Below are 12,931 nucleotides of genomic sequence, written 5' to 3'. Positions count from 1 at the left end.
CCATTGAACTACACATGGGGAAGGAACAGATTGCAAGAAACATGCTATTAACATAAGAACATAAGAAGAGCCTGCTGGATCAGGCCAGTGGCCCATCTAGTCCAGCATCCTGTTCTCACAGTGGCCAACCAGGTGCCTGGGGGAAGCCCGCAAGCAGGACCCGAGTGCAAGAACACTCTCCCCTCCTGAGGCTTCCGGCAACTGGTTTTCAGAAGCATGCTGCCTCTGACTAGGGTGGCAGAGCACAGCCATCACGGCTAGTAGCCATTGATAGCCCTGTCCTCCATGAATTTGTCTAATCTTCTTTTACAGCCATCCAAGCTGGTGGCCATTACTGCATCTTGTGGGAGCAAATTCCATAGTTTAACTATGCGCTGAGTAAAGAAGTACTTCCTTTTGTCTGTCCTGAATCTTCCAACATTCAGCTTCTTGGAATGTCCACGAGTTCTAGTATTATGAGAGAGGGAGAAGAACTTTTCTCTATCCACTTTCTCAATGCCATGCATAATTTTATACACTTCTATCATGTCTCCTCTGACCCGCCTTTTCTCTAAACTAAAAAGCCCCAAATGCTGCAACCTTTCCTCGTAAGGGAGTCGCTCCATCCCCTTGATCATTCTGGTTGCCCTCTTCTGAACCTTTTCCAACTCTAGAATATCCTTTTTGAGATGAGGCGACCAGAACTGTACACAGTATTCCAAATGCGGCCGCACCATAGATTTATACAACGGCATTATGATATCGGCTGTTTTATTTTCAATACCTTTCCTAATTATCGCTAGCATGGAATTTGCCTTTTTCACAGCTGCCGCACACTGGGTCGACATTTTCATCGTGCTGTCCACTACAACCCCGAGGTCTCTCTCCTGGTCGGTCACCGCCAGTTCAGATCCCATGAGCGTATATGTGAAATTAAGATTTTTTGCTCCAATATGCATAATTTTACACTTGTTTATATTGAATTGCATTTGCCATTTTTCCGCCCATTCACTCAGTTTGGAGAGATCTTTTTGGAGCTCTTCGCAATCCCTTTTTGTTTTAACAACCCTGAACAATTTAGTGTCGTCAGCAAACTTGGCCACTTCACTGCTCACTCCTAATTCTAGGTCATTAATGAACAAGTTGAAAAGTACAGGTCCCAATACCGATCCTTGAGGGACTCCACTTTCTACAGCCCTCCATTGGGAGAACTGTCCGTTTATTCCTACTCTCTGCTTTCTGCTTCTTAACCAATTCCTTATCCACAAGAGGACCTCTCCTCTTATTCCATGACTGCTAAGCTTCCTCAGAAGCCTTTGGTGAGGTACCTTGTCAAACGCTTTTTGAAAGTCTAAGTACACTATGTCCACTGGATCACCTCTATCTATATGCTTGTTGACACTCTCAAAGAATTCTAATAGATTACTGAGACAGGACTTTCCCTTGCAGAAGCCATGCTGGCTCTGCTTCAGCAAGGCTTGTTCTTCTATGTGCTTAGTTAATCTAGTTTTAATAATACTTTCTACCAGTTTTCCAGGGACAGAAGTTAAGCTAACTGGCCTGTAATTTCCGGGATCCCCTCTGGATCCCTTTTTGAAGATTGGCGTTACATTTGCCACTTTCCAGTCCTCAGGCACGGAGGAGGACCCGAGGGACAAGTTACATATTTTAGTTAGCAGATCATCAATTTCACATTTGAGTTCTTTGAGAACTCTCGGGTGGATGCCATCCGGGCCCGGTGATTTGTCAGTTTTTATATTGTCCATTAAGCCTAGAACTTCCTCTCTCGTTACCACTATTTGTCTCAGTTCCTCAGAATCCCTTCCTGCAAATGTTAGTTCAGGTTCAGGGATCTGCCCTATATCTTCCACTGTGAAGACAGATGCAAAGAATTCATTTAGCTTCTCTGCAATCTCCTTATCGTTCTTTAGTACACCTTTGACTCCCTTATCATCCAAGGGTCCAATCGCCTCCCTAGATGGTCTCCTGCTTTGAATGTATTTATAGAATTTTTTGTTGTTGGTTTTTATGTTCTTAGCAATGTGCTCCTCAAATTCTTGTTTAGCATCCCTTATTGTCTTCTTGCATTTCTTTTGCCAGAGTTTGTGTTCTTTTTTATTTTCTTCATTCGGACAAGACTTCCATTTTCTGAAGGAAGACTTTTTGCCTCTAAGAGCTTCCTTGACTTTGCTCGTTAACCATGCTGGCATCTTCTTGGCCCTGGTGGTACCTTTTCTGATCTGCGGTATGCACTCCAGTTGAGCTTCTAATATAGTGTTTTTAAACAACTTCCAAGCATTGCAGCTGCTTCATTTTCCTCCTCTCATTTTCAAAACAAAGGGAAAGAGAGAAGTGAATGAAACCACAACACCAACCTTCTTATCTTTCCTGCTTTACCTACTGTTTCTGTTGCACTGAAGAGGGAAATGATTGCATGAACTACCCCTTAACTGACACACCCTGTTGGCAGTCATTTATCCAGTACAATCCACCCTACTTCGCTGTGGTTAAGCTGAGCTGGATAACTTGATGAAAATATACACTAAAGAACTGAATTGTACTCTGCATACTACAATATATTTATTGCTACTTGAAGTTTTCTCTAAGTTTTTTTTTACGTGAGATTAATAAATCTGAACATTGGTTTACTACAATGGCTCCCAACCTTTTTTCCCCACAGACCACTTAAAAATTGCTCAGGGTCTTGGTAGGCCACTTAACCATTTTATTTGCTTATTGTAGCAATTGTAATGCACAGTGCCAGACACCATATGGTTTTTACTTGTATTTTTACATACATGCCACGGTGCACCTGAATGAAGCTTGTGGACCATGGTTTGGAAACCCCTGGTCTACTATATATCAGCTATTCGATGCCATACCGATGAAATTGAGCTGTGAGCAGGAAGCCTCAGCAGCTGGAAGTTTCTGAAAAACCAAATGATTTTCAGACTGATCTGAGGCTATAATATTAAACATGCAAGAAGGAGGTCCTGTCCTTTTTTATACGCCCATCTGCATAAGTCTGATAAGCAAAGAAAAGTTTTACTGTGTGAAATCCAACTTCACATGAGTGGACTTCCTCTCACACAACAGGACTTCCCCTTCCTCTCCTCCCCTTCTGTGGCCCCCAAATCTGCTGTGAAGGATCTCCAGAAAAAAAAGTCCCACTGAAATCTATGCTACTTGCAGATGGACACCACTAGATTCAACCCACTGTTACAAATTGCACCCCATGAAGTTCTAAGCACTGAATGGGTAGGAGCACAAATATACAATTTCTAAGCTTAGAGAAATAATGGTACTCTCTACTGCCGAAATGAGAAAGTAGCAGAAGTCACAAAACAAAGAACAGGGTCATCTGCTTTGGGAATAGCAAATATAGGCTCCAATTCAATAATTTACTTCACAGGTTAAAAAATGCAGCCAGGTTTGTCTCAAAAGACCTATTAATATTTCAGCAATTGTTTGAAGATGGAGTAACCTGATTTTAGAATGTCTAAAGAAGCAGTTATGCTATAAAAAAGGCATCCAAAACCAAAACATAGCTCCATTTACCTTAAGAGCCCCTTTATAAGATAATGCTGCCAAAAATGAAAGAGAGAGACAAAGAGATTATGACCATTGCAAAAAACCTGAGCACCCAGCCATGGCTTATGACCAACAGTGACCCAGATTGCAAAGTCTTTATTTACATGCTTTTAAAGCTGCTTTTGAGATTAAGCTTCCACGATAGCTACCAATACAAAGTTTTTCTTTAAAAAAACCCCAACAATTAACTTTAAAATTTCTGCCAGCAGTCCATACCATCCCTTTATACAAATATTTTCATTTCTGCTCTTTCTTGACCATATTATTATTTTTACTTCATCAGCAATTCAAGCAAGAAACAGCAGAAAACAGAATTATCCATGAAAACCACATGAGAATAAAACTTGTCTTCTTCACTTGGTACCAAAAACTAAACAAAAAAATTAGGTGCTAACTACTGTCCCTGGAGACAGTGCTCCATAATGAGAGTGCCACTATTAAAAAGGCCCTATCCCTGGTCACCATTCGCCTCACCCCTGAAGGCAGTAGCATCAAGAGTAGGACATTTGATGCAGGTTCAGATTGGCAAGAGGTGTTAACTCAGATACTCTGCTCCTAAACCATACAGAACCTTACAAAGCCAGCACATTAAATTCATGTTTCCTTTCTCAGTTGCCACTGTAGAATTTCAGAAGCAGCTAGGAATAGCAACTTATAACATTTCAGGCTACTGCTAACTTATAACAGTGTAATTTGCTAAGTCAGATAAGGCATGGTTTTACAATACAAAAAAATGTCTTACAGTGCTTTAATCATTTCTTCTTGCATCTTCTGTAAGGAGTCAAGGAACAGAGGAAGTGTAGCATCATAATACTGGTGCTGGTGTAACTGTGCTCCTTTCAGCGCCAACACATATTGATTGTGCAACATGTGGAGTTTCATAGTAGCTTTATCGTAGCGTTCTTTGGCTTTTTCAGTCTCCTTTCCTGAAGGTAAAGCAATGGGAGGAAAATCCATAATTTTACAGGGTCGCAATAAACTTGAGCAAGAGCCATGTAAAATTAGCTATTTTAACCATCATTGATTTCAATGGTGCAGGTATGTAACCCCACTCCATTGAATTCAACAGGGCTTTAATACAACTGTGAAGGACTGCACCCTAAACTTTGCTAAAGATTTCATTTTTAGCTAAACATGCACATTGACTGGGATCTAGATCCTTTGGAACACCTTAGGTCACCTCAATTCAAAAGCAGTTTGCCATGCAGCATGGGGTGCCTGCAATTGAGAAATGCCAGCCAAAAGGGGATAGTTGCTTGAATTTTTGAATCCCAGAAACTGTATCTATTTTTATATCTGCAACCTAATGCAAGGTATTAACTTAATAAGACCTTCAAGTTCTTAAGTCAATTTCTATAGCCCTTAAATTCAATGTCTTTTCTTCCACTGCCTTACTAGGGCCTGGAGTTCCAATTAGCACTGAAAACAGGTTCAAATAACTGCTGGTTTTTCAACTTTCAAAGGAAGGGTAGTCTTTGCTTCTTTGTCCCAGAATGTTTTGGTGCAATATATAATATGGTGAATTGGACACAATCTACCCTAATTAGTCTACAAGGAACTTTCTGGATCACCATTTTTAAGAAGTGTAACATATTGCAAAAGAGTATATACCATGCACTCTACCTCCAACATCTTTCTCCTTTTCTTCTCTTTTAACATTCAGTTTGAGGAACAATTATATCAGATGTTATGTCCCTGTTTTGATTTTTTTTCTAACGGACGAACATGTTTTGCCCTAAGTTCTATGGCTGACAATATGAATTGTGCATACATAAAGAGTAAGCGTTTACTTTCTAGTTTGTATTGTGCTAGATGACCAAGTTTCATAATGCAATTACCTGAACACTTTTCATGATATACATCCATATTGCAAAGTACTTTTTATTAAGTTATAAAAAAATTCAACACTGATAAAAATCATGATTCTCTACCTAGACGCAATAGCAATCGGAAGTAATAAAACAGGTTTACCCAGAAGTAAGTCACACTGAAATCAATGGAACTTACTCCCATGTTAGGGTACATAGGATTACAGCATAAATAACAGTAATTTATGCAATAATATATTCAAAACGCTTCTAGGAGAATACAGGGATGGGAAGGGAGAAAGGACTCTCTATTAAATGAGTTAATATAAAGAATAACGGAAGGAATCCTACCAAGGGGCATGGATTTACAACTGGAATTCTAAATCCATGTTTCTCACATTTATTTATAGCTCATCCTTCAACATGTGGTCCCAGAGTGGGTTATATATGGCTCTATACAATTTTGTTGTTGTTATGTGCCTTCAAGTAGACTACGACTTATGGCGACCCTATGAATCAGCGACCTCCAATAGCATCTGTCATGAACCACCCTGTTCAGATCTTGTAAGTTCAGGTCTGTGGCTTCCTTTATGGAATCAATCCATCTCTTGTTTGGCCTTCCTCTTTTTCTACTCAATTAAACCATGCAAAATCTTATACCCCCATAGGTCTGTGCAAAAGGATCACAACCTGATGTTGAAGTGTATACAATGACAAGGCCACATGCACCCCAGAGGAGGGAGGATTCCACAACCAGGACTACCACAGAACAGGCCCTCATGCACCATCCCCGCAAACTTCACAAGCAAAAAAACTGAGATCAGGGCTTCCCAGATCTCAACACCCAGGAAGAAAGTGTTTCTTCAGATAAGCTTTGAATTCCATTCCCTTTTCTAAAATTACTATATACCCCAAGTCCCCCAAACAGTTGGCAGCCATATCTTAGCCAGGTGAATGCACAGAATGTCCACATACAGCTCGATATGTGTAGTACACTGGACTGGGGTACTAATCTAACTGGTGGTAGAAGAGAACTAGAACAGGCATCTCAGACCATTTCCTAAAACCAGTGAACTGCAAAGGAGACAGAAGCTGGGAGCAGCTGCAGTGGTTAAAATCTCCCATATGTTTCCTGCCTCTGCAGCTTCCACCATTACCACAGCAGCTCAGATATGCAGGAAAGTACACATGGCTCTACATGGTACAAGATCCATTTCTTCTTTGGAATTTTGCAGCCCCATCTCCCACAAATGACTTGCCTCCCACCCCCAAAGATTACTTCATAATTTAAAAAACACAGCCCAAAAGATGCATCTTAATGTTTGAAAATGCCTTCTGACAGCATAAAACTAATACAATTTGCACTGCCATTTGTGAGGCAATTACTATCACACAATGTTATTTATACAATCTCAGAATTCTCATTTTTTAAAAAATCATATTTGTCTACATTTAACATTTGTTTCTATTTTTCCCTCAAACTGATTTTGCCTGTTAGTGCTTAAATAGATTAAAAGCCATTTAACCATCTTCTTAATGAGGTTCCTCCAAGATAATATTTTCAAAATACAGACTATCAGTATAAACCTACATTTCTAAAACAGTTTGGGATGCTATTTAATTATGTTGTGAACAGGCTTTGAACAACACAAGAAAATAAATCATTTTAGTCATGTAGAAATATCTATAACATAGTAATCTCCTTTACAGATGCAGAGAAAGATCTAAACATAATTATACACCTGAGTACACCTACACTACATAATTAGATCAAAAATAGCTTAATAGTCTTGGCTTGGGGAGCATAAGGGTCAAAGAGCACTAGCCCCTACAAAGAATTACAGCAATTCTCCAAGTCCCTCAAATGGAAGTCATTACTTAAAAATAGGTTTGGAACTGGTTTACATTTGTAGCATAGACATAGATATGAATAATTCACATAGCTGGACTTGGAAAGAAGGTGAAAAGCCACAAAAAGCATAGGAAAAGCATTCAGAAGGAAGGAAAGGGCCAAAAGGATACAAAAAAATCCAGACTAGCTACAAGGGCAACTGAATATGAGAGACTAGGTACCTGAAAGAGTGATTTTGGGAAGGGGAAAATTTTTATGAAATTTAGAAGCAATGGACTAAATTCTGACACTGCAACTGATTTCTGGGAACTGTCAATGTTTATTTTATCAGTATGAAAATAAGAAATAGCCATGCTGATGAAAGTTGCTGTAAATCCTTCAGCATAAGAGGAACCAGCACCCACACACGCATAAACTTAAGTTATCTGTACAGCATAAATATTTGTGTATCTAAACAGAGCAAATATATTTTCACTTGGTAAAATTAATACACCACAATCTATTACCCAAAAAGAAGTCATTTCTTTAAGCTATCCTTAGTGAACCAAATAGGCAAGTCTTAGGGTTGTTTTTTTCCTCCTCCTAATTCCTGGGTCCAGTTGGTAGGGACTAAAATTATCTAAGGAACAGGGCCATGGGGATAAACCGAGAAGGTGGGGAATTGTAGCGCACCAGCCAATGTACCCAAGACACGAAAAACCCAAGACTCGGAACTAGTAACCTCCTCACATAAAAGGAAGACTGAAAAATCTGTTTAAAGGACTACATAGGAAAAGGCCATTGGGTGCTTCTACCTACAAAGCAGCCATGTAATGGTTTAAGGACCGCCTAATTCCTTATTCTCCACCTTGATCACTGAGGTCTTCTGATGGGGCACTTTTAGTAGTCCGACATGTCACTGAGGTTCTGCTGGCCTTTACCACAGGCCAAGCATTTAGGGTGGCTGGCCCTGTCCCAGAACTCCTTGCCACAGAGGTTCAGCTGAAACCATCCCTGTTTTTAGACATCTTCTAAAAACTGTACAGTAGGGCCCCACTCATATGGCAGGTTATGTTCCAGACCCCTGCCGAAAAGCAAAACCGGCTGAAAAGCAGAACTCCGTCAATAAAATGGTGCCCAAAGCCCGAAAAATGCTGTAAAAGCGGAACAAGCGCTGCATGAGTGGGGCCTTACTCTAATTGAAAACCGCCGTATTAGTGGAACACCAAAAAGCGGGGCCCTACTGTACTATTCAGACAGGCCTCTCAAACCTGAGATTCTCTGCTAACCAGTTCTTACTGGTGAGTTTGATTTTTTTATTGCAATATTGTGTTTAGTCTATATACTGCCTTGTAATGTTTTATATGAAACTGCGGTTTATAAATATTTAAATAAGTACTTCCCTCAAATATAGCTGGATACAGCCATCGATCTAGTTATACAGAATAATGAGGGTGTGGGTAGAGGCAGACTAACACCTTTCTAGGCACGCATACTAGCACAGATGTTTTCCATGTATACCAGAACACAGAAAATTGAACCAACATTTCATACTAATAGGCTATCACTTGATTAAAAGAAGTTAGTCATGACTGAAATCTACTGGTATCAATGGATCTAAGCATGATTAACTCTGGATGCAATGCATTCTCTCTAAAGTTAATAAACTTCAACTGAATATAGATGTTGTTTTCTCAGGTATACAATACTTAAACATTTCTCTCAAAGACCAGTAACAGTCATATTTCAGTTAATTTGTTTTTCTATCCAACTATATAGCATTTTTTGTAAGCTATCACACTGTCATGCATGGGGGCAGGGCGTGGAGACAGGACGGCAGGCAAGCAAGATGAGGGAGGGAGGGAGGCAAGGATGGTGGGTGACAGTGCAGGGGAAGGGTGAGCACGGTGAACAGGAGTAACAATGCAGGAGGCAGGTAAGCAGTTGAGGCAGGGCAGCGGCGGCAGCCTAGGCAGGTAACAGGCCGTAAGCTGCCCAAGCAAGGCAGTGAGTGCCAGGGTGGCTGTGATGCGTCCTTCCCTGGCTCTCCCTGTCAGGTTCCTACCTGCTCGTGGTTACTGCCTGTCTCTAGGCACCACCAGGGACTCCACCAGTCCGGACCGCTCTCTCTTATGATTTCTCTCCCCGCTCTAGCACAGATCTCAACAGATCCCCCTGCTAGGCAACCACCAGTAACGTCCCAATACTGGTATTCCCGGAGACTCTGAATACTGGTATTGTTATTCTCTTCACCGCTGCCACCATTTGTTACAGTTCCCCTTAAGCCTTGGTCATTACCTTACCCTCCCTTCTGGTCTGTGAAACTCCAGCCAAGGATCAGGCCTTTGGGAAACCAAATTAAGTATTTATTACAGATAACAAAGCTAACAAGATTAACAAGATTTCTTCTTAAGGCACATAAGCATATGGTTTTAATACTAATCCGAACTCCACCTCCCTCCTTCTCCACTCTCTCCTGGCAAACAACTCTCTCGAACCCCACCAAGCAATCCACTCTTTCTCTTCTCCCCCCAGATTCCACAATTCACCACCTCACATTCACCCAGATTTACCTGTCATCCTTTCATTTATACTGTCAGCCATTTTAAACATTCAGCCAATCATCAAGCATTCTATTGCCCATTCACTCCCCCTCTTTCACTCCACTTACCATGTATCTTCTAAAACAACAACACTTACCATATATACATTAATATAGGAACATCACAGTGGCCATTTTGGAAGTTGCCTGTGGGTGGGGGAGGTTTGGGGAGCGCTGTGTGTGTTTGGGAGTCTCTGAGGGTGTATGTGTATATGTATGTTTGGGAGGCCCGAGACAGGGCTGGAAGGCCGTGTGTGTGTTTGGGAGTTCGGAGAGGTTTGGCACACATCGCCCACAAGAGTGAAGCCTCTACTAATTTAATAAAAACCATTATAAGAAATATTTATAAATCCCTGGGAAGCTGCTGTTTTTCAAGTGTGTTACTGTTTAACTTCTAGACATGTTCATCTATGCATACTGACAATTTGAAACCATGAAAATCCAGCAGTTTTTCTGATCTCCAGTTATTTCATTGGTGTTCTTTGAACCACTTTCCCAGTTTCAGTTTCAATCAACTTTTCAAATATTATGTTATAGTTAAGACTACTCACAATAGCTGATTTCCTAGATGAATGGGGCAAACAGAAACAACCAGCAAGGGGGAGCACCCAAACTGTATCACTCCCCACACAAAGTCCAGCTGTTAATTTGTAAGCAAACCAATCACGCAAGGGCCAATTCGGTGCTTAATGTCACATCTAATTTCAACAGAATACCAGCAGCAGTACAGGCAGATCAAGCAAGAGATGGATAATGTGCAAGGATAGCTGGTAAATAGCCAGGCTGACATAAACCTCAAGAATCATAAAGCAACCACATCTTTAGCAGGCATATCAGCATACTCTTGTTTTGAAAAATTTATGTTACAGTTAAGACCACTCACAATAGCTCAGCAACAACTTTCCCTTCCGAGGTCCACCTTAACCAGAAGAGCACTACAAAGGCTCATCTAAGTACCACTAATTTCATAAGAGCATCAATGCATTCTGTCTACACCAAGCACTCCATTTTCTTTTCCAAAATTTCATGTGCTCTATGTTGAGCCTGCCCAAGTAAAGGCAGCAATGATATCATCACACATTGTGGAGAAAACATTTCAGAAAAGCCTAGACAAGATTTGTCCAACATGTTGTACTTTTTACTGAAAACAAGCTCACATACACAGATGGGCAGAATACAGTATTTTAAAAAAATTGAATCAGAGTGCCTAAACTCCCCTTTCAGATGCTGCTCAACTACAATTCCCATCATGCCTAACTACTGGCTATGCTGACTGGGGCTTCTGGGAGTTGTAGTTTAGCTAAATCTGGAGGACATAGGTTAGCCATCCCATTTTAAATAAACACCACTATTACTCAAACCCCCAGGTCAAATTAATGAAATTAAGCAAGTTTGCCACTTCTGAAACAGCTTTAACTTTAAGACATGACAGACAGATGCATAATGGGGATTTCTCTTCTGTTTTTCCTTCCCTGAAGCCTGGCAATAGACATGCTGCTGCAAGACTGAATATGGCCCCATAACACAACAATGCTTGTAATGTACGTAGAATTACAGAACCTGCAGTCTCAGAGGGAACTAAAAAAAGAGGCAAAAATATGAGAAGTTACTTTCAGAGTATTCTGAAGAACTCATCTGAAGACGTTACATTGTAGTACTTTGTTTTTTAGTTCTTATTGAGTGAATATGGTTACTTAACTTCCATGGTACTGCTTGAGCCACACCCTAACAAGGCCTCAATACACTGACAAGACCAGAGCCCCCAAGTGAGCAATACAAGGTAGTTACAGGAAACAACTTATTCATGCACAGATACCAAGGCAGATTAAGGGATATTAGTTTATATTAAGAAAAGAGAAGACAGCCACTATCAAACCATCTTCCAAAACACATCCTTCTACAGAAGAGGACCCTGGCTGCATTCAGGCATGGGGGTTATTGTTAGTTTTACTGGTTATAATGGTAGCGCTTCTGCCCCAATTTCTAACTCCTTTCACATGGCAGTACCTGTTGCCTTATGGAACTGGGGCTTTTTGTCCGATATATCACCACGTTACGCTAAATTTCATTCACACCAGTGGCCGTGGTGTGACACAACAATGAACATCATTGGACATTTATTTATTTAATTTATTTATTTAATTTAATTTCTATACCGCCCAAAGCCAAAAGGCTCTCTGGGCGGTGTACATAAGAGTAAAACAGCAACATAAAATACAAAACATAGAAATAAATAGCAAACTCAACAGAACAAATAATTAAGTAGCATTAAAATACAATAAAATACAATTAAAGTGTTGCTACTCCCCCACCCTTTCCACGAATACACACTTCTGTTTCCCCATGATTCCCCCATGAAAACGGCAGGAAAGAACTGCATGCCGATATAATGGCCCAAATTTTGCCACTTTATTCCCACAATTTTCTGGGTTAATGGGGTTGCAAACAGTTTTTTTCTGCAAGCAATTAACACAGAAACGAGCACTCAACTTCCACTATATTCTGGTAGATTTCCAGAAATGACTGTTATGTTGTGTGAAAGATCAAATAAAATGCAGAAATTACCAAGTAAGGAAAAGTTGAGAAAACAGAATATACTACTGCCTGAATGCAGCCCTTGTTTGGTTATCCTTAACAAGTCCATTATCACTGGAGACCAGACCCTATCTAGCAAGCTCATCCCTTATCATCTCAGCTCCCTTCCGCTGAGACTTGCTTCTGGCTTACTTCTTTTTATCGCCACTTCAGATTCTGCTTTTTTTATGGCTATAGGATTCAAACCCAGCACACAGCAATGGCAATCATCTTTGCAGATTTAACTGAATAATTTCCTCTTTCAACAAGCCTTCTAAAGTGGAGATTTTTATCCCAGTTAATATCTTTATTGAATTTGTAAGCTTTTTTATATATGTAATTGCTTTTTAATTGTTGTTTATATGTGCAATTGCTTTATATATATATGTTTATTGTATGCTGAAATCACTTTGAGATACTTCACAGGAAGAGATTCAGAAATGAAAATCATCATGATAATTTGCTCCATGTTCAGACTTAGAACTGGACTGCATTCTCTAGCAGTCCTGAGAAATATCAAGCCTCAGGACTGCCACCAGGAAAGGG

General features: G+C 40.3%; 1 protein-coding gene across 8 annotated transcripts in view; it reads right to left on the bottom strand.

Moving 5' to 3' along the window:
• Positions 1 to 12,931, bottom strand: part of FER (FER tyrosine kinase) — a 268,182-nt gene that overhangs the window by 210,557 nt on the left and 44,694 nt on the right. For all 8 annotated transcript variants that reach the window (XM_061623654.1, XM_061623709.1, XM_061623700.1 and 5 more), the window contains exon 6: positions 4,313 to 4,496. In XM_061623654.1, the coding sequence (XP_061479638.1) occupies positions 4,313 to 4,496 (184 nt within the window). The remainder of the gene's footprint in view (positions 1 to 4,312; positions 4,497 to 12,931) is intronic.

The sequence above is a fragment of the Rhineura floridana genome, chromosome 1 (assembly GCF_030035675.1).
Source record: "Rhineura floridana isolate rRhiFlo1 chromosome 1, rRhiFlo1.hap2, whole genome shotgun sequence".
Lineage (NCBI taxonomy): Eukaryota > Metazoa > Chordata > Lepidosauria > Squamata > Rhineuridae > Rhineura > Rhineura floridana.
The sequence above is the reverse complement of the archived record's forward strand: the minus strand, read 5'-3'. Positions and strand labels throughout refer to the sequence as shown.